The sequence below is a fragment of the Phaseolus vulgaris genome, chromosome 4 (genome assembly GCF_000499845.2).
Source record: "Phaseolus vulgaris cultivar G19833 chromosome 4, P. vulgaris v2.0, whole genome shotgun sequence".
NCBI lineage: Eukaryota > Viridiplantae > Streptophyta > Magnoliopsida > Fabales > Fabaceae > Phaseolus > Phaseolus vulgaris.
In genome coordinates, this window is record NC_023756.2 from 23103631 (window position 1) to 23126228 (window position 22598).

At 41.2% G+C, this 22598-nt stretch overlaps 1 protein-coding gene across 1 annotated transcript; it reads left to right on the forward strand.

Moving 5' to 3' along the window:
* The first annotated feature begins 13504 nt into the window (after nt 1–13504).
* LOC137837458 (chlorophyll a-b binding protein, chloroplastic-like) lies at nt 13505–14562 on the forward strand. The gene has a single exon (XM_068646443.1). It carries the CDS (start codon nt 13654–13656, stop codon nt 14446–14448), a length of 795 nt encoding a protein of 264 aa, XP_068502544.1. The 5' UTR covers nt 13505–13653; the 3' UTR covers nt 14449–14562.
* The last annotated feature ends 8036 nt before the right edge of the window (nt 14563–22598 follow it).

Sequence of the window (22598 nt, forward strand, 5' to 3'; positions counted from 1 at the left end):
ATATGGGTTAGGTATTAATTGTGGGAAGTCTTGTATCGTCTAGCTGAATTCTTGTATCGACTAGTAACTCCACATCTATTTGTTGGACAACTTTGCTCATATCAATTGATCTTATGTTAAAATCTGACATGATATTAGAACGTATATAACTCATTTTGATTTTTAGTTAATTACGAAGCAATGACATTAAAGAAAATGTTACCAAATATACCACCTATACAACTCAAATGACATGAACAAATATAGTAGTGTTCTCAAAGTTTCAATTCCTGCAGAACAAGAAATACGGTGCCAAAAAATGAATTCCAGCTCTACATGGTATAATCATGGTAGATATAGTCAACTTAATGGGGATAAAACCATTCCAAATAATCCTCACAGCTTCAGTTTAACCTAACCTATTATTTCAGTTTTATAATGTGTTTTAATTCTAGATTCACTTTAGAATTTTCTATAAATATTTGGCTTATAAAAAGTTGTTGAATATTTTATTAGTAGGTGTGGATGGTTTAAGTAGGGACAAGTACAACACGAGTAAATACATGAAAGAGGAGATGGTGAATACTTTCCAGGCTGACTTGTGATCCTTCATTATTAGTTAGTGTTCGTCATAGTTTTTTTTTTGTTTTGTTACATCATCATGTTAATTTGTGGATTAGCCAATTAGGATATTAGCCAATTAGGTACCCACTTTATGATGTATGGTCAGAAGTCTTAAAAGTCAATCCAACTCTGTTAAGTGTGGTGTATACATTCAAATATCTGTAAACTTTGTGCTGAACTTTTTGAAGGCATTTCAATGTTATATGGCCCACAGTCCACCCACCAAAAATTTACAATTTCCAGCTTAGTAGTTAGTTGATGTGGTATTGTTTGTGGGTTTTTACCGTCCATGAAGTTCAAGTATTTGAATTTTGATCAACAACATTGAATATATGAGTAATTACACCAGAAAGTTACATAATTACACTAAAAATTTACATACGAAAATATTTACATACAAATATTTTTTGTATGTAATTATCCCACAAAGTTATATATAAATATATCCGTATGTAATTACACAAGAAAGTTACATACGAATAAATATAACAACACTTTCTTTTTCTTTTTAGCCGCGACACACTGAACGTATGTTTTGTATACTTAAACTTATTTAATATATGTCTTTTAGTGTAGAAGTATAATATAATGTTTGAAGGGTGTAATGTAATACTAAAATAGGTCGTTGGAAGTGCTTCATTTGTTAAGTGTGCTGAATTTAGTGACCTCCTCCATTCCTCCATCTCTATGAATGACTACAACCATCTAAGTTTTCATTTCTTCTTCTCTAATTCCATGTCTTTCCTTTTTGCTAGTTCTACTTTATTTTGAGTTCTTAATTTTCCTTTGTGTGAGTCTTTTTTTTTTCTCTTTGAAGAGAACATTCACACTTGGTTAAGTTCGTGTCCAGTGGAAATCCTCACTGGGTCATCACCATAAATGTTAATCCAATTCTTTATCCAAGTGAAACCTCTAAAAATATGCGCAACTCTTAAATCAACTCATATCAGTATACCACCTGACTTGCAAACATGGTTATAGTAAAAAATTCCAACGTCAAATGTAGGATTTGCATGGATTATACCGACCTCAACAAGGCCTGTCCGATGGATGCTTACCCCTGCTAAACATCGATTTCCTAATTGATAGGGCGACCGATCATTACATTTCAGGTTTCTTAGATGTATATTCTGGATATAATCAAATCCAAATGCATCTAAGAGATAAGGAAAAAAACTACCTCCATGACTGATTACGATAACTATTACTATGAAGTTATACCATTCGACCTAAAAAATGTTGGAGCAACTTACCAAAGACTGATGGATCAAATCTTCAAGGGAATGCTCAACCAAAACGCCGAGGTCTATGTCGATGACATTGTCGTACAGTCTCACATATGGCTTCAGCATATTCAAGATCTCAAGGAATTTTTCAAAGCCCTTAGAGGTCATGGTATGTGACTAAATCCCAACAAGTACGCGTTCAGGGTAGAAGGTGGAAAATTCTTAGGCTTCATTTTCACTAATCGAGGCATCAAAGCGAATCCATAGAAATGCAGGGCTATCACTGAAATGCAAAGCCCTAAAAACATAATAGATTCAAAAACTGATCGGTCGATTAATGACCTTATCAAGATTTGTGCCCAAGTTGGCAGAAAAAACAAAGCCTATCGTCCAGCTCTTACGAAAAGTAGCAAAGTTCAATTGGACACCTGAGTGTGAAGACATATTCCTTCACCTCAAAACCTTTTTGGCAGAACCTCTGGTCATACAAAATCAAACACACATCGGCCAGTAATAGTATATTTGTCGGTCTCCAAAGAAGGTTTTAGTGTAGGTTTGGTACAAGAGATAGAGAAAGACGAGTAGTTGGTATACTTCATTATTAGAGTCCTACATGGTGATGGAAGAGGGCCAAGCACAACCTCACAAGAAAGACAAGAGCCAAGACATGAGAATCCAAAGCCAAATCAAGAGCGTCTAGGGATAAGGGAGGAGCGTCTAGGCCAAAGGGGAGGAGCGTCTAGGCCAATAGAAGGAGCGTCTAGGACCAAATTGCTAGGTCCACGGCCAAGCGAATCCATGAAGATTTGTGTATGATACATGAAGGCCCATTAAGGGTAGCTTGGTATTAGTTGTGGTGTAAATAGCACACATTTGTTTCATAAGGATTTAACCTAGATTTGTTAAGATTTGGTACGTTTTCTAGAAGGAATCTTTAGGCTAGGGCCGGCCATGTGCCTTTAGTCTTTGGATGTAATTTGCATTTCATTTTGTTTAGCATTAGGGTTGCATTTTTGGTTCTCCTTAGCCTATAAAAGGAGGATCCTACACCTTGTATTTTCAAGACTATTTTGAGTAATGAAATGTTGCCCAAGTGCCATTCAAATTACTCCCTAGCCAATTCTCTCTAGAATTAGGTTTTTAGTCCTCAAACTACACCCCCAAATGGAGATGGCCGAACCACTCCAACCTTCACTACCTCTCATGCACCTTCAAGGTCACCACACCTCTTAGGAGGACCTTGTTCCACTCTCATCCATTAAGCTTCCGCACCATCATCAACAAAAATCAAAGAAGAGCTCATAGGAATGCCATCATTTGGTATCAGAGCTATGGTTCTTCAAAGATGAGTATCTCTTTGTGTTTTTATTTTTATTTTGAGTTCTTCTTATTTCCTAGTTGTTCATCTTGATTCCAAGTTGTCTTGCTGTTTTTCTGTTTTTAATATGATTTGAATGCTTTTCTATTCAATTCAATCGGTAGTTTTTGTTCAATTTGTGCTTGAACATCTCATTTCAATTTTGTGTAAGATTCTTGATACTTTGTGTTGCTGTTTTTATTTTTAGGTTGCTTGAGTCTTGATTGAGATTTTATTCGGTTCATATTAACATGCTTGAGTCATTTTATTTTCTGAATCTATAAGTTTTGTCAAGTCTTGTGTTTCCATATTTGTCATCAAATCCTAGTAGTACTTTTTTTGGCTTATTTGTTTCTTGTTTTTGGTATAAATGCTTGATCTGAAATCTGCTGTGTTTTTTATCCTTTGGTGTTTTTATTTTTAGTTTGAGTTCATATTTGTGTGTTAGATCCACACAAATTCCTTACACTAATTCCCATTGTGTTTCTTTTGGTATATCATTCTATTTTTATTTCCAGATTTACAGAATCCTTTGTTTTCCACCATTCTGTTTTGGCTGATTTTGCTTATGAAAATTAATTTACACATAAGAAAATTCTGAGCCTCTGGATTTTGCAAGATTGAGGTGTTAGAGAAAGGACAAAAAAAGAATCAGTTCAAAAAAACAAATAGAAAAAATGATAAATATTACAAAAATAGTGTGCAATCTTGACGCTACAACTGGCGAATCTGAGCACTGATTTTAGAAAATTTATTAAAAAAAATGGTGCATGCGTTTGGAGTGAAACCAACGCCAAAAATTTTTTGCGATCTTGATCTGTTTGAATATCAATTTTCAGAAGCAAATATTAAAAGGCCAGCTCAGCATAAATCTGTGAAAATCACGCTTTCTGGACCACAACAATTTGTTTCAGTGGTGCTGTTTTTTGATTTTGAAATCAAATCTAGTGCTATTCCATAGGTTCCATTTTGTGTGCCATCCTTTCTTTGAGTACCTTTTTATTTGCTTGTCTAATATTTCATTGAAACTCTTTCTAGTTGTCACATTTAATTCCATTTGTGTGGTACTGTTTTTCAAATTAATTTGTTTCTTGCTTTATTTCTTTGACCTCTAAGCTTGGTGGTGGATTAATTATCAATTGGTACTTATTTGAGTGGAAATTGACTTGAGAGGAGTCTAGTTTGCTTAATAGGTGCTGGACTGAAGAATTAATTACCTAATTCCAAGAGGAACAAAGGCAAGGGGCAGAAACAAACACTTTCTAAATACACCACATACATTGGAAGGCCCAACAAAGAGGAGACAACAAAGGAAATGCAAATAGAAAATCAACAAAGGGAGTTCCATCTAATTTCTTTGCAACTTAACTCTTGTTAATTACTTGTTTAATTACGCAATTATACGGTGAGTGTGTCTTCAAGGGCTCCAAGTGTCCAAGAAGCCTCACCTAGGGCCGACTAGCTTAAAACTATCTAGCTTAGTTTTTGTTAATTGCTTTAATTGCATCTTTTTGCCTTTAACTAGCTACGCTTATCAAACTGTTTTGTCTTGTTTAAGCTTTGTTAATTTTGCTTGGTTGATTAGATAGTTTGCATTGTTTCTTGGATTAAAAATTTGATTTCTTCAACTTAATTGTGTTTTAAGTGGTTTACCAAGAGAAAGATTTGTGTGAAGACATTGAGGGATAGTTTTTGGCTAAGGCAAGACTTGGTATTTAAGTAGTCCATTGTGACTCACCTCTCTTACCTGGAAAACTACCTTCTTTAAATTCCCTCATTTTTCTCAAGGTAAAACATTTCTAGACAGAAAGCTCTAGTCATGTCTTCTCATTCTTCAAAGTCTATGGAAAGTGATGTGAAATCCATCAAATCCCTTTTAAAACAACTTGCCAAGGATGTTCAATTAATTTCCTATAGACAATTGGAGAACGAGTCTAAAATCAATGAACTAACTAGAGCAAAGGAAGACAAATCACAAAATTCAAAAAAAATCTGACACTCATACATCTCATTCCAAAGAAGATGAGTCTCTAGGGGAGGGAAGCCTTAGAATCAATGACTATTACCAACCACCCCTAGAAGAAATAGGCAAAGGGAGCAAGAGGGCCCAAGGGAGGTTAGGGTATACCTACCTCATTTCCATGGTAATGAGAACATAGAAATTTACCTAGATTGGGAAATGCAAGTAGAGCAACTCTTTGCTTGCCATAGGGTGAGTGAAGAACGCAAGGTACCCTTAGCCACCCTTAGCTTCCAAGGGAATGCCATGTATTGGTGGACCTCTCTCGAAAGAGAAAGACGTCTTCATAGGGAACCTCCCATTGAGTATTGGAATGACCTTAGGGGAGCCCTAAGACGTCGACATATACCCTCATACTACCATAGGGAGTTAATGGGCAAGCTCCAAAGACTCCAACAAAAAAATATGAGTGTAGAGGAGTATAGGCAGAAAATGGAGCTTTACATGATGAGAGCATCCATTAGAGAAGAGGAGGACACCACCATAGCAAGATTCCTTAGTGGCCTCTCTCTTGAGATAAGAGATAGGGTAGAACTTCTTCCCTACCAAGACTTGAATGACTTGGTTCAACTTTGCATTAAAGTTGAACAACAAAATTTGCACAAAACTTCAAGTCAAAGGGTGGGTTCATACTCTAACTTTTATCCCAAGAAAGACTTTAAAAGGGAGGGTAGCACATCGAGAGAAGAACCCAAAGAAACTACCAAACCTTTAGTAAAGGATACCTCCACCCCACCCATACGTGCTAGGGACACCAAGTGTTTTAAGTGCTTTGGAAGAGGACATGTGCAAGCACAATGTCCAAACCAAAGAGCTTTGTTCTTAAAAGGAAAAGATGAGTACACTAGTGGTGAGGATGAACCTAGTACAAAGGAAAAGGAAGAAGGTGAGAGAATAAATCCTTTGGAGGGGGACTTATTGATGATTCAAAGAATCCTTCACAATCAACCTAGTGCATCCACCAAGACACAACGAGAGAACATCTTTCATACTAGATGCAATGTTTTAGAAAATATATGCTCTCTCATTGCAGATGGTGGATCATGCTGCAATTGCTGTAGCACTAGATTGGTTGAGAAACTAAATCTACAAGTAGTTCCTCATCCAAAACCTTACAATTTACAATGGATTAATGAGAATGGGGAACTACGTGTAGACAAACAAGTGGAAATCAAGTTCTCTATAGGTAACTACAAAGCCAAAATTTTATGTGATGTAGTACCTATGGAAGCTTGACACATCTTATTAGGTAGACCATGACAATTTGATAAGAAAACCTTGCATGACGGTCTAACTAACGAGATTTCCTTCATCCACAAGCACAAAAAGTTTGTACTTAGCCCTTTACCACATTCCCAAGTGGTAAAAGACCAAATACAAATGAAACATAAGAGGGATGAAGAGAAAATAGAAAAAGAGAAAACCTTTGGAAAACAAAAGGCGTGGGAGAAAAGTGTTCCTTCCCACAAGGTCATTCAACAAGGCAAGCACATTGAACATACCCTTGAAAACATGTTTCTTGTTGAACAACCTAGCCTTACCTCTTGTAAAGGAACACTTGCAAGCATAAGCAAAAAAGAAGAGTCTTTAAAAGAAGCTTGCATAGATAAAGATGAAGTAGATTATTTCTCATATGTGCTAGGATATCACCAAGTGAATGACAAGTTATCTATAAGCATCTACAAAAACAAATTTTTATGTGAAGTAGTGCCTAAAGAAATTTGTCATGTCTTATTGAGACAACCATTACAAAGTGTGCAAATTCTCATAAACAATGGTTGTAACAACGAGACTATCTTTACACATAAGAGAAAAAGTCTTCATGAAGGAGAACTCATGGGCCAAATTAGAGTTGATAAAACTCTAGAGCTTTTAAAAGGAAAACTTTTGTCACCCATGAGAAAAGAGGTTCAAAGACATTACCTTAGGTACAATTCTTGTTTTAAAACTACACCTAAGGCAATGTCTCAAGAACTCTATACTCCTTCACCTTTTGTAAATGATCCTTGGGAAGACACAAATTTTATATTAGAGCTTCCTATGACAACAAAAGGTTTTGATTCCTTTTTCATGGATGTGGATAAACTCTTCCTAAGAAAAGTGACAAGTCTCCATGATTTATCTTCAAAAATAGTGATGGATAGAGCTCCAAAATTTAAAAACATAGTTTTTCCTACTATGCTTTGCGAAATCATGAGAGACACCCACAATTCTTGGGATAAGAATCATTTTCCTTTTGAGCATGCATACAATGGAGTAGTCCACGTACACCTTAAAAAACTTCTCTTTGAAATTCTTATAAGAGGCCTTGAATAACACGCTACCGGCCCAACTTACTATGGAATGCCAACCGACCACCTCAGCCGGATGGGACGCGTAGAAATGCAAAAAACACGAAGGAAGAGGACGCACCCCAAATGTCTGACACACTATGCGAAAGGCTTGCATAGACGCCCACGAGTTGGGATGCAATTGGGTCGGGGCCATATTAAGTTCCCTAAGGACTTCGGCTGTAAAGGCATCAAAGGGAAGGAACACATGGAGATCCGCAAAAAGACAACTATACATGAAAAAGAAGGGGGGCTCGGTGGATGACCGCTCCCTATACACACTGTCCTCCAGAGAACAAGGGCCAAATGCCAACAAGGACTCCTCGGCCGAAGCCTTTAAAACAGGAACATCGTTCAAAAACTCGGCCACAGAGGTGTCCGTGTAAAAAAAGGACGACACCTCACACACCTTGGGGTCAACCCAGGCAGGCCCCACATGAGGACGCGGTCGTTCCAAAGTGACCGACCTATCCGATGCATTACCAGCATCGTCCCCCCTCACCCTCTCCGACGGGGAAGCGACATTCCCAACTTCCCCGGCCGGAGCAACCCTGTTAGACGACGAGGAAGAAGAAGAAGAGGAGGACAAAGAAGATGACGAACAGGAGGGAGGTTCAGGAGGAGACTTAGAAGAAGAAGTCGGACGCGAATGAGTAGACATGACTAACCTTGAGGCGAACGAAGGAAGTAACCAAGATCGGTCGGATTCGTTCGAGGTGTCGGAGCTCAACCAAAGATAACGCGTAGAACACAACTGTTCCCACTCCCTATTTATAGCCCGGAAGGACCTCGGAAACCCAAACATCACAAAAATCTCAGCCATTGGATGTGCTTGATCCAACGGTCCACATCGTTTGGCGCCCAAAAAACTCCTCATAAATGCGCGTCACATCAGTCGATCAGACGCCCCTTACTATCACTTCACTCATCATTGCATAAACTGCCTGAAGCCCACTCTTCAGACTCTTCGGCTGTACCACCTCTCGAGCCTGGGAGGCAACTGTATTGGGATGGCCGACCGCCGTACCCGGCTCGGCCGACTCAGCAAACCAAACCCTAACCCAAACGACAAGGTCGACCACGTGGTGCATGTGGCCGACCAACATGCGACGCTCAAGTCAAAGGTTGACCAGATTAGCAAGACTAATCCATGGTTAAGAAATGACCTAACTCAACCCTAATCGCAAACCAACCCCCTAATCCGGTCCAACAACAAGGGCCCGTCAAGGTAATATAAATATCACGCATTCCAAGGAGAAAGGTACGTCATTATCTACAGTACTCTGACAGCCGAACACTACTACCCCACTAACTTGAGCGTTGGAGTGCCATCTGCAGGTACCCCACCCGTCTGAGGAGCCACACGGCGAGGAAGACCAGAGAAGGAGTGTTGAAGGCGTGAAGACCGACCGAATAGCGCCCGGAGTCAATCGTTCTCCCAGTCCCCAAACTAGTTCGAGAACAAGTTATATTAAACCAAGCGCCCGACCAACATTCAATTTATTTAAAGCTCGACGTTCAACTTGTCAAGTTATATTAATATTCGATGAACGACGGAATTAGCAATATAATTCAACAATCTGAGTGACATCACATGGATCTTAGTCTCGGTATACATTCTTTAAAACTATACAAGTCTATCAAAAGAAACATTCAGTCAGCTACTACATAAGCAATATCAAAAAGCAATAAGGTCGTTTGTGGGCATCTAAAGAATAACGAATGCCAACAAAATGAGTGTTAAAACCAAAATATATAAGCAAGTAAATTGTTTATGGCCCACACCCCAGGCCTTAAGGGATTTTCAACAAAAAATAAAGCAAAAATAAATAAAAATTACAAAGGGTCAAACAACTCTTCCAATGAGCTTTCGCCCTCTCTTTCTCTTTCTCATGTTGCTTCCTCTTCATCTTCTCCATCCGCCGACACCAGTTGGTCGTTGACGATGTCTTTAGAATCAGCATAGCGGTCGTCGTTAACGGGGATCCCATTGAAGAACTTCGCGAGGTGGATCGCCTGGTTTAAACCCTCCTTGTCAACTCTAAGGAGGAATGACTAGTAGTGAGCCAACTCGTCCGCCAAGGCTGCACGCTTGGTTGATTCCTCCTCTTGCGCCTTGGTCACATCGGCACGACCTTGCTCAATGGTCTTCAGCTCGGCCTCAAGGGTAGTAGTCCAGGCCCGAACATCGTCAAGTTTAGACTTGACTTTGCACGATTGTTCTTCCAATGACCCCATGGCCTCCAGGGTCACCTTCATGGAGTTGGAGGATTCGTCCAGCTCTGCTTTTAACTTAGCCACCACTGCCGTTGAGTTCTTCTCTAGCTCATTTTTTAGCGTCCGGTCGATGACAAGTGCTCTATTCATCATCTTCACCATGGTCCGACACCAAGTCCTCATTCTGAACACCCCGAGCGAGGTGTAAACGCTCGCCCAGTAGTGTCAAGAAGGATGACCTAGCCTCCTTCACGGGTTGCAGAGTAGTGCAATGGGGAGAATGAGCAACTCTCCCCCTTTTCTTCACCTTCGTTGGTCTCTCGTCTCCACTAAGGGGAGGGGGGTACTAAGTCAATTACGCGGGTGGACAACCCCCTCTGCAATGTTCTCACGCGACCCCTTTTTGTCGCTTCATCGCCTAGTGACGGAGTTGTTTTAGTATATTGGTCACATTGGGATCAGTTTGCGCCATAATTCCTGCAAATCAACAGATTAAATAAAAACACTAAGCAACTTAAACACGACATACCAGCAAAATCCACCCAACGGTGGAGTGATTAGTGTACACGACTAAAATCCTCTGAGTAGGGATTCTGTTCGGAAGTTGGTTGAATACATAAAATATTTCCTTGTCCTGAGTGGTCATGGATGACCTCAGCCCCAATTTATAACGGGTGGGCGATCGAGTCCATGGAATGAAAACTTAGGCTTACCCTCAGAATCATAGAAATAGGGTTTACCGTCCGGTTCGATAATTTTTTTGAAGTACCTCTCTTTTACTAACCTTTTGAAAATTGAAAGGGAAGCACAAAGTAAAGCACTCACACAAAGGCTGATAAAAAAAAAAAAAAAAAAAAAGCACTCACACAAAGTATCTCGATACTCAGAAAGCTCTCAGACTCAGAGCAAACAGAAGGAAACGTAAGAAAGTTTGAAATGCAACCCTATTTATAGATTTTTGAAAACGAATGAACAAAACGTTTTCACTTTGGCACCGTTGGATTCATTTCAATTCAAGGGTGCACAACACTCGAACTCAAAGTGACATGGTCGGATACACCGTTAGATCTCGATCAAAAAGTGAAAAATTCGAATGATGCGTTGAGTGACCACATCCTATCTCTATCTCTGACACTACATTTAATGTGCCAACCTCACTTCATACCTCGAAGTACCCAACAGTGACATCCAGACTCTTCTGAAATAAGTTTCATCGAGCCTCAGAACAAGTGTATCGGTTGGGGTTGAATGAGCCACATCACTCGGTTTCATTGATCGATCGACCAGGTGACCAACCACATTAAAGTATAAATTGACAATAAATGACAAGTAAGGAAACATCCTATAAATCCAGGTCATACCCCACCAAATTCGAGTGGCAACCCGAGAAATTAGCTAACACTGATTTATTAAAGGTATGCACGAGATATGACCCATTAATCAAATAACCAATTACCAAACACTAAAAATAAAAATAAGTATTCTACAAAGGAATAAGGTACGCTTTTATCATTATACACTCTCAATACAGAGTATTTATTTAATTGTCGGAGAATCTTCTACAAGTTTACTCCTGACCGAGCGATAAGAAGCTAAGAAGTTGAAGGATTTAAACCTAAAAGAATGGAAGAGCTGAAGTACAAGAGAACACGACAAAAAATGCGATTATTAGAAAAATGATCGATACAACATCAATTGTTACCGTCAATATCAAATATTATATATGCCCACTTTATCCATACAAGTGTACCGTCCCGTACCCAGGCGTTGACCAGAAGTCAAAGTCAACACATGGTGGGACCCCTCAAGGGACCCAAGGAAGAAAAGTCAACAGGTCGACCGCTCGTGACGTCGCCGAAGTAAGACGTCGCCCTAAAGTAAGACGTCGCCAAGAGACATCGCCCAAGAGGGACATCACCCAAGAGAGACATCGCCCAAGAGAGACCTCGCCCAAGAAGCACATCGCCGGATTTCCCAGTAAACTCAGTTGAAGCTGTTGAGGGTTCAGGCGAGGAAGTTCAAGTGTGTAAGTTCAGTAAAGATGATTGTTACGTCAGCATGAGGCGTGAAGGTTAAATGAGTTGGAGTAAACAGCTTGCTCCTCGACGACGGGATTCCCAGAGTGGACATTCATCAATGGCGAGTTCCTCTCAGTTAGAACATGCATGGCGCGACAGAGAGGAAGGTGGCACCTGCGACAAGCGATATCACAGAGATGGTGTACTTTGTTGCATCTAATACTCGCCTTGTCAGGTGGCGTTCCAGAGCGTGTTACGTGCTAGGTTGCACCTTGAATAGGAGACTTGGTCGCGTAACTGCATGCTACATAGAAATGGCCCTCAAGTTACCCCAACCCAGATGACGACACGTGTAGGGTTGGATGCTACCTGTTACCCCAACCCAGATGATGACACGTGTAGGGTTGGATGCTACATAGAAATGACGCTCAAGTTATCCTAGCTCAGATGATGACACGTGTAGGGCTGGGTACTACCAGTTATCCCAGCCCAGATGATGACACGTGCAGGGTTGGATGCGAGCCACGCGTCCAAAGCGTAACTGCCTGGAGAGAGAAAAAACCTAGCTATAAAGGTAAACTTAACAGAATTTGCACTTTAGTACGGTTCTACCGAGTATAGTTTTCTCTCAGTTTTTGGGTGTTCTTGTTACTGACTTGAGCGTCGGAGCGCCACCGGCCGCACAGGCGCCACCTTGTGTTTTCAGGTTCTCAGAGAGGCTATCTGTGGTGTGGACTTGAAGGGCACGTGGTGTCAAGCTGGTGAGGAAGATCGTGACGAGGCAACGCTCTTGCGCTAGGTCAACCGGCAGGATCAACAAGTATACATAATTTTGAAAAAAAAGTTAATTTCATTGTCATATTCTATACCTAACATATTATATATGTATTCACTTGATGGTTTAAAGAGAACAAAATCACTTATTCCATTATCTTAATCATATGGAAGCAACTCTGGATAAAAATATTACAGATGTGTTATTTACAAATAAATCATATAAAAGTAGAAATTTAATTATTTAATATTTTAGATATCTTTATATTATAATGTTGTGTTTGAAATTTACGTGGCTGAATTATCTTGTCTAAGTATTATTATAAGTATGATCATGTTTAATGCATTTTTAATTATGACCTATGTGAACGTATATCAATGAGTAATGACTCTTCTTTTAAATAGTCATAAATTGTACTTTATTAATTAGATTATCTAATTTTATATATATATATATATATATTATATTGCAAAATCATACTCATAATTTAAATATAATAAAATACAAGATATAATTTTAAATTTAGATTAAATTTTAAAAAATATATAAAAATACGAAAAACTTAATTTAAGTAGAAATATTACAGATAAATAAATCATAAATTAGAAGCATCTGATGTAATTGGAGTAAATATACATTGGAGATGTATGAAAATCTTAGAATTTCTAAGTCACATCAATTTATGTGGATATGAAATGCTGACATTATTAATGCATGTATAATATTGGAGATGTATGAAAATATTAGAATTACTAAGTCACAGGAATTTATGTGGATATGAAATGGCGACATTATTAATGCATGAATATATTGGACGTAGCCTATCCAAAATCACAAGTGGCAACTTTTTATTGGATAGGATTTGCTTGAGTGATATTTTATAAGATACTTCATCTGTGTTGTGAACGGATGAAAACAAAGGGTTAGAAATCGACAAGTGGACAAAATGGATACACCAAACCAATAGAAAATGAGGTATAGATCTCGTAAAGATAAAAACCCATTGATGTTGAAGTTATATAATAGGAATACATGCATTAACAAAACTCATTCATTCACTTACAAACCTTTTAATTCTTTTATTTATTCTGCAATACAAACACCACAATGGCTGCTTCCACAATGGCTCTCTCTTCACCGTCACTGGCAGGCCAAGCCATCAAGCTTTCCCCTGCCACCCCCGACATCTCTGGTGGAAGGATTTCCATGAGGAAGACAGCCTCCAAGTCGGTTTCTTCTGGAAGCCCATGGTACGGCCCAGATCGCGTCAAGTACTTGGGCCCATTCTCCGGTGAGGCCCCTTCCTACCTCACTGGCCAATTCCCAGGTGACTACGGCTGGGACACTGCTGGCCTTTCTGCTGACCCAGAGACTTTTGCCAAAAACCGTGAACTGGAAGTCATTCACTCCAGATGGGCTATGTTGGGAGCTTTGGGTTGTGTGTTCCCAGAACTCTTGGCCCGCAACGGTGTGAAGTTCGGAGAGGCCGTGTGGTTCAAGGCTGGGTCTCAGATATTCAGTGAGGGTGGGCTTGACTACTTGGGCAACCCAAGCTTAGTCCATGCACAGAGCATCCTTGCCATCTGGGCCACACAGGTGATCTTGATGGGTGCAGTGGAGGGTTATCGCATTGCTGGTGGGCCTTTGGGTGAGGTGACTGACCCAATCTACCCGGGTGGGAGCTTCGACCCATTGGGCCTTGCTGATGACCCAGAGGCCTTTGCTGAGTTGAAGGTTAAAGAGTTGAAGAATGGGAGATTGGCCATGTTCTCCATGTTTGGTTTCTTCGTTCAAGCCATTGTCACTGGAAAGGGACCTTTGGAAAACCTTGCAGATCACCTTGCTGACCCAGTCAACAACAATGCCTGGGCCTATGCCACCAACTTTGTTCCTGGAAAGTGATAAAAAAGAAACAACAGAGAAAGAACAAGAAAAAGAAAACTTGTGAATTTTATTTTATTTGTAGAGTGATTGTGAATTATATTATTTATATTACACGCCTCTCTATTTAGTCCATTTGGATGTCCAAAATTTGATTGTTTGAGTACTTTATTAACCAAACTAACTAAAACTCAAATCACAAATCTTAAACATATATTAGGAAGCGTGTGTTAGGTTATAAAATCTAAAATCTCTTTTCAAACTTTCTAATCCTTATTTTAAATTTAATTTATAAAATACACCTTCCCATTTGTTTGTTCGGAGTGAAAAGACAAGAAAGTTAGTGAAAATTGGTTATTTGAAAAAAAAAATATAAAAAAATGGTAAAACTTAACTAAACTTCCACGCATTTTTTATGTAACACTTTTGTTTGCCAACACTACTTACAAATTATCCAACTTCATTTTATGACTGACAATTTTTCCAACTTCACTTTCTCGTTAATAGCAAATCATTTAAAAAAAATATTAATAATAAAATATAAATAGTAATATTAATATTATTGAAAGTTGATTTTTCTCACAACACCATTTTTTACCTTAGACAACGCCTAAAAAACGTTGTCTAAAGTAGGAAAAATGTTGCCTTAACTTTAGGCAATGTTTTTTTAGACGTGGAATATGCAGCCGTGGACTTAGGTTTAGGCAACACTTTTTTGCAGTCGCTGCCTTATACTGGTAGAATAGACAACGTTTTATAGAAAAAAATTTAGACAACGCTTTTTCTCATAATGTTTAAGCAACGCATTTTTAGTGTTGCCTATTGTTTAGACAACGTTGTTTTTAAATGTTGTCAATTGTAAAGGCAACGCTTATTTACATGTTGTCAGTCTTTTTAGGCAACAATTATTTACATGTTCTTTGTCTTTTAGGCAACACATTTTCGATGTTTCATATTGATGGAATAGGCAATGCATTTTCAATGTTGTACGTTGATCAAATGGGCAACGGTTTAGGTAACGCTTATTTACTTGTCTGTCTTTTTAGACAATATTTGTGTATATGTTGTAAGTAATTTTTAACAACACTTTTTCAACGTGAAAATTATGAAATACATCTTAATTTATAAAATGATGCAATATGCAACATTTTCAAATTGCTTTAAAATGTAATTCCATTGTATACCAAAATATTTCAAATGTGCAAGTTGCATTTTCCATTGTATATCAAAATAGTAGAAGTTGTAATCATTACAACTAATTAGAGTTAGGGAATCTCTCAAAATTTCTACATTTCTTCAATCATAAAATATCTTTCTTGATAGGTACATGCTTTCATCCGATTGATTTACTTTGGTGGACTTGCAGAAGCTTTCATGGATTGCTCATGGAAGGCTCTCACATGGAGATCACGATTGCCTTGGAGGTGTAGGTCAAGTATGAAGGTGAGTGGTTCGGCCATCTCACTTGGAAGATGAAGGTTGAAGACTAAACTTGCCTATCCTAGAGAGGAAGTAGACAAGAGTGAAGAATTGACACAAAAATTTGGCAGCAATTTCACTCTATGATTAATCGTTGTTTTACATGAGGTAGGCTCCTCCTTTTATAACAATAGAGGACCGGTCAAATGGAATTTAAATGCAAGTGAAATAGCTTTGGTATGTCCGCCTAATGCATCTTGGCACATGGAGCACATGAAGCATATTTAACATGTGTTGAAAAGCTTTTTAGCACATGTTTCATATAGATCATGTGGAGGTAGTCGTGCAACACATTTAACACATGGAACATGTGTTAATTGTGTACTCTTTTACCTTGCTTAAATCGGCCCAGGTGAATTTAGAGGTTTTAGAAACTCTAAATAAACTTAGGTTGATTTTATGTGCCAAAATTAAATTCTAAGAAAAATTGCAATAATTTCCTATTTTAATTTTGATAGAAATTAAATTCTACTCTACACTAAGCTTATGACATTTTGAACATATAGAGGAACGTTTCTCTATCATCAGTAGCAGTGTTCCAATCCTCTTGAATTCTTCTAGCCATAACTCTTGTAGTTGGCTCGAATCTTCTATGTTTTGGGTTTGAGCTTAAGCTTGAACTTGTATTCGGGCTTGGTCTAGTATGAGTATTATCTTGATGTCCATCCTGAAACAATTAAACAGAATGTAATTTTTTTAAAAAAATATTATCAAGTTTATTAATAAAATAAGATAAATAGAATGCAAATTATATGTCTATTCCTGGTCCAAATAAGGATCATGAGTGGAAGTAGATGAACCTGGAGCAACTACACTATTTTCTTTCCTTAAAACTCGTGACATCATATGTTCTATATCCCCCTCATTCAAATTTGCGTTTTGTTGCTTAAGCACGAATTTCATAATTGCTTTTAAACCCTCAACCTTTTGAGTTAAGGAGTTCACTTCAATAGCATACCCTTTATGGATAGCGACAATTTCTTGATTCCTTTTTAATACTGATGGTGTCACAGTCCTTCCATAGCAACGAACTCGACCAGACCTTTCTTTTCCAAACATTGATTCAAATGTTTTTTCCATAGTTTCACTTGATGTGTTTTGCATAGGACCTTCAAGCATAGACTGAAATATATGTACATATATCGTAGTTAATGATTATCCCGACCGGTCCTCGGGGATTTACTCAGAGGCTGACCTCAAACATCGTGCACCGGTATTTGGTAATGGGAGGGGGTCACGCGAAGTAGGTCCCAGACACATACCCGGGAGTCGGTCAGTCTTTGAGGCTGCTATCCTAAGACCGATGTTGGAGATCGATATCGGACCTCACCAGTAGAGGGAGAAGATCGGGCATCGGCCATCAGGATGGAGTGAAAGGCCCCGTAAGGTGGGCCCTAGAATTTCATTAAGATAAACAGTTAAAGACAAGAGATGTATGGGCAGCCTAAGGCACGAGGGATCCATTTATGTGGGATGTATGACGCATGAAGGCGCAACATCATGGATAATCCTAGGAGGCGTAAGGGCCCAGTAGAATTAGGGTTTCCAGGAAAGTTGCATGCATGACACGTGGATACTTAGGGCACCCGCGAAACAGATGGCGCTGGATATTAGGTGCACCAAGTTGGGACCTAGGCGGCCACTCGGATTATTCGTTGCACTCTAGTTAAAGGAAGTTCATGTGCCAGATACGCTAAGATTACACGATAGCGGCACAGGGACACTTCCCAAGGAACCCTAAACAGTGGTGTACCGCCCTGGTAGTCGGGAGTGATGACGTGGCATCAAGCTACTGCATAGGCGTGTTGATGGGACGCCTGGCTGGCAGAAGGGAAGGAAGTCGGGGGGCTCGTGTAGTCGCCAGTTATTAAGTTGGCGTGCTCCGATCTCCAGCACACCAGAACCGGCGGTCACCGGGTTAAAGATGAAGTCGCCAGATGTAAACCCAGGCGACCAAGTGATTAGAGATCGCCGGAGCAAGCACATCGCCGAAGATGAAGGTGGTGCAGATTATGAAGGCGGCCGGCGAGACCACAAGGAAGGTGTGTACGAAGGCACCCTAACTCGCCAATCCAGAAGAGATCGCGCTCCAAGTTAACTATGCACTGAGTAGTATAATGCATAAGTAACTTAGCCAAAAGAGAGTCAGAAGTAGCGCCCAAGTCAAGGAGGCTCCAGATGATGGCACGTGTACAGCTGGATGCGAGCCACGTGTCCAGATGTGTAACTGCCAGGAGAGAGAAAGTGTCCAGGTATATAAGGGTTTCCCAACGAACTTCTGAGGTACGCACGTTCAGATTGTCTTCTTTACGCTTGCGAGTTCTTGAGTATACTGAGAGAGAACTGGTTCACGGTTCCTTGAGAGTTCTTGAGAGTTACTCTTAGTAATTGGTGGTTCAGTCACTGACTTGGGCGTTGGAGTGCGATAGGCCGCAGCGGCGCCGCTCTGTTCTTTTGCAGGTTCTTGAGGTGGATCGCGGCGAAGGGCGAAGGCAAACGCGGCGCATACGTCGATCCAAGTTTGACGAGGCAAAGCTCCAGCGTTTTGGTCAACAGGCAGGATCAAGTGGTAACAGAACAAAGGTAAACCCTAGTTTCAATCTATATAAAGGGTGTTAAGAACCCTAGTAAGGTACGTAACTTTTGAGACTAAAGTTATTTTATACACTTGATGTTCCTTGCCTTAATACTGACTTGAGCGTCAGAGTGCAAACGATCGATAGGGCGCCCCTTTTGTCTTTGCAGGTGAGAAGTTTCTTGATGAAGAAGGTACAATTTTCAAGCAAGGATCGAAGGGCCAGAGCAACCGTTGGAGTCAACTGGCGAAACGAGTCAACCGGATGGAACATTTGGCGCCCACCGTGGGGCCCGTTAAAACAAGGTCCCACTTACAATTACGTAAGGAGTCTCAGCTAACAAAATGAGGAGTACGAGACGAGCGGCCACTAGATCTGAGGGGAGGGAACCCCCCAAAGGGTCCTGGATACGATGCGCGCTCTTCAAGCTGAGGTAGCGGCTTCTCGAACAGACAACGCAAAGTTGCGCAGAGCCAATGAGGAATTACGAAGGGGTTTGCAACATGTGGGGGAGCGTGCAGCGAACGAACGTGCGCCACCAGTGCCACTTAGGGCACGTTCTATGCCGTTCTCGCGCGCAATCATGAATGTCGTATTACCAACAACGTCTCTAGGTCCAAAGGTCTCCTTCAAAGGAGTAGAAGACCCGAAGGCCCACCTTACAACATTTCACACCCTAATGATGCTCACCGGAGGGTCTGATGCCGTCTATTGCAAGATGTTGATGAGCACCCTGTCCGGTGCGGCACTAGAATGGTTCATCAACCTTCCCGATGGGCACATTACTAGTTTTGATCAATTTGCCACATTGTTCAGGGAACAGTACCTTGTCAACAAGGCCCCCGTCCGGCTCTCCTACGACGTCTTTGATGTCAAGCAATACCAGGGGGAATCCATGAAGGATTATCTGAACAGATTTGCGATTCAAGTGGTCCGCCTGAAGCCCACCGATGAGGCCATGATAGTCCACGCCTTTGTCAAGGGAATGCTACCTGGGCCCTTCAGTGAATCATTGTTAAGGGTCTACTCGAGGACGTTCATAGAGATTTGACGCCGAGCGTTAGCACACATCACCGCAAATGATCTCGTAACACAGAAGCAAGGTCTAGTGGCCCCTGTTCGACCACCGGCAACCACCCGACCCCGCCTATGAGAGTTCACGAAGCAACAACAAAAAGGAAGGGGGCGGAGAAACCCTACGAACAAACCCCAAGAGGGGCATGCACGAGACGGGATCCTCCCCCAAAGCATAATTTCCGGGTGGAGCTCAAGGAGTTAATGGCTATCCCTAATATAGCGGCAAGGTTGAAGGTACCAGCAAAGTCTGATAGAAAGATGGGGCCCAATAAGAACGCTTGGTGTGAATTCCATCAGGCGAATGGCCACCATATACGAAATTGTCTGGCCTTGGCACATCAACTAGACGAGATAGTAAAGAGCGGATTCCTGAAGGATTACTTACAAGAAAAGACAGACGATCAGACATTAGTGGCAGCAGGAGCAGATAAGGGGCACGAGGTACCTATTCACGGAGAGGTAAACACCATCTCAGGAGGTTTTCCAAGAAAGGAGTGCGCCCCCAGGCAGTAGTGGAGTCACGGACAGATTCCTCTCGATGTCGACCTCGTTTTTACGCAAGCCGATCTCCAAGGTGTCATACCTCGCGATGACGACCCGGTGGTAATTTCTCTAATCACCACTGGGAGAAGGGTACTCCATGTCCTTGTAGATCAAGGAAGTTCGGCTAACATTATGTTCTTAACAACCTTCAATCATCTACAATTATCCATGGACCAGTTAAAACCCTACGCCAGACGTTTGTATGGCTTCGCAGGGACGAGGTAGAAGTCCATGGGTACGTCGAACTAAGTACCACGTTCACAGACAACCTGTCTTCGGGCACTACTAATATCAAGTACCTTGTCGTTAATGCACCTTCGGCTTACAACATACTATTGGGAAGGCCAACTTTAAACAGGTTGGGAGCAGTTCCCTCCACAAGGCACATGAAAGTGAAATTGTCCTCCCTCGAGGGAACAGTAATCACCATCGTGTCCGATCAGAAAGAAGCTAAGAAGTGTTACGAAAACTACTTAAAGACAAGGGGAGGAATATTCTTTGTCACGTCCAGACCGCTTAGGGAAGATGGAGTAACCCGAGAAGAGGTCGTCCGAGAAAATCGACCCGAGCCTACCGAAGGTGTGGTAGAGTGGGAGATCGAGGGCAAGATGTTTAAACTTGGGCAATCCCTGAGCGGAGAGTTGCGGGACCAAATCTCTGAGGTCATAGCGAGGCACCTTGACGCCTTCGCATGGTCCGCCGCTGACATGCCCGACATTGACCCTGATTTCCTGTGTCATCACCTCACCATGGCCCCAGTGTCCGGCCCGTCTGCCAAAGAAGACAAAAGTTTAATAAAGAGAAGTGTCAGGTCATTCGGGAAGAGACGGAGAAATTGTTGAAGGCTGGCCACATTAGGGAAATCCAGTACCCTGAATGGTTGGCCAATGTGGTGCTAGTGAAGAAAGCAAATGGGAAGTAGAGAATGTGCATCGACTTCACAAATCTTAACAAAGCCTACCCAAAGGATTCTTACCCGCTGCCCAGTATCGACGCCTTGGTAGACAGTGCTTCAGGGTGCAGGTTGCACAACTTCCTGGATGTTTTTTCCGGCTACAACCAGATCATGATGCATCCCAGGGACGAATGTAAGACTGCATTCATGACCGAATCATCCTGTTATTGCTATAGAGCCATGCGTTTTGGGCTATAAAATGCAGGGGCCACCTACCAACGCCTAATGGATAGGGTACTAGTGCCCATATTGGGACGGAAGGTCCAAGCGTATGTGGATGACATGGTGGTTACCACCCAGCAAAGAGAACAACACGCAACCGACTTGGAGGAGTTATTCACTACTATAGCAAAATACAGGTTAAAGTTGAACCCGGAGAAGTGCGTGTTCGGGGTAGAAGCGGGAAAATTCCTAGGTTTCTTGCTCACTGAGCGAGGGATCGAGGTGAACCCCGAGAAGTGTGCTGTCATAATAAATAAGAGAAGCCCGATCTCGGTAAAAGAAGTACAACAGTTGACAGAACGTATGGCCACTTTGTCTAGGTTCGTATCGGCAGGGGGCGACAAGGGTCATCCTTATTTCTAGTGCTTGAGAAGAAACAATAGGTTCGTATGGACCCGTGAATGTGAGGAGGCTTTTGAAAATTTGAAGAAGTACCTAGCCAGCCCCCGGTATTGTGCAAACCCAAGCTAGGTACCTCGCTCTGCTTGTATTTCGCGGTTGCAGAAAGGGCAATCAGCTCGGTCCTGTTACAGGAGCAGGACCAGGTACAAAGAACAATCTATTTTGTCAGTAAGGTATTGCAGGGACCTGAAGTAAGATACCAGGCCTTGGAAAAAGCAGCCTTGGCAGTAGTGTTTTCAGCAAGAAGGCTCCGTCATTATTTTCAAAGTTTCACTATCATGGTAATGACAGATCTTCCGATCCACAAAGTCTTACAGAAACCAGATGTGGCGGGAAGAATGGCACGATGGACAGTAGAATTATCCGAGTTTGACATACACTATGAACCCAGGGGTCCCATTAAGGGCCAGATTTATGCCAACTTTGTAGTGGAACTCTCCTCAGCAGCCACCTATCAAGAAGGGGCATATTTCAAGTGGGTACTCTCGGTAGATGGTTCGTCAAACCAACAAGGTAGTGGAGCAGGTGTCATTTTGGAAGGCCCGGATGAGCTGCTAATCGAACAGGCCCTCCGTTTCGCTTTCAAAGCCAGTAACAACCAAGCAGAGTATGAGGCTCTGATCGCAAGAATGCTGCTAGCAAAAGAAATGGGAGTGAAGGGATTGCTGGCAAAAAGCGATTCGTTGTTAGTTACGGGATAGGTCACGGGGAGTACCAAGCTAAAGATCCCCAGATGGCCGCATACTTGGAATACGTCCAGGTGCTGAAAGAATCGTTCGATGTTTTCGAGTTAGTCCATGTACCTAGAGAGCAAAATGCCTGAGTTGACTTGCTTGCTAAATTCGCCAGTTCGAGCAAGGGGGCCGACAGAGGACAGTGATTCAGGAAACCCTGAAGACACCTCGAACGATCACGGA

Coding starts and splice junctions, on each gene's coding strand:
- LOC137837458 (XM_068646443.1), top strand. CDS start 13,654: ATGGCTGCTTCCACAATGGCTCTCTCTTCACCGTCACTGGCAGGCCAA.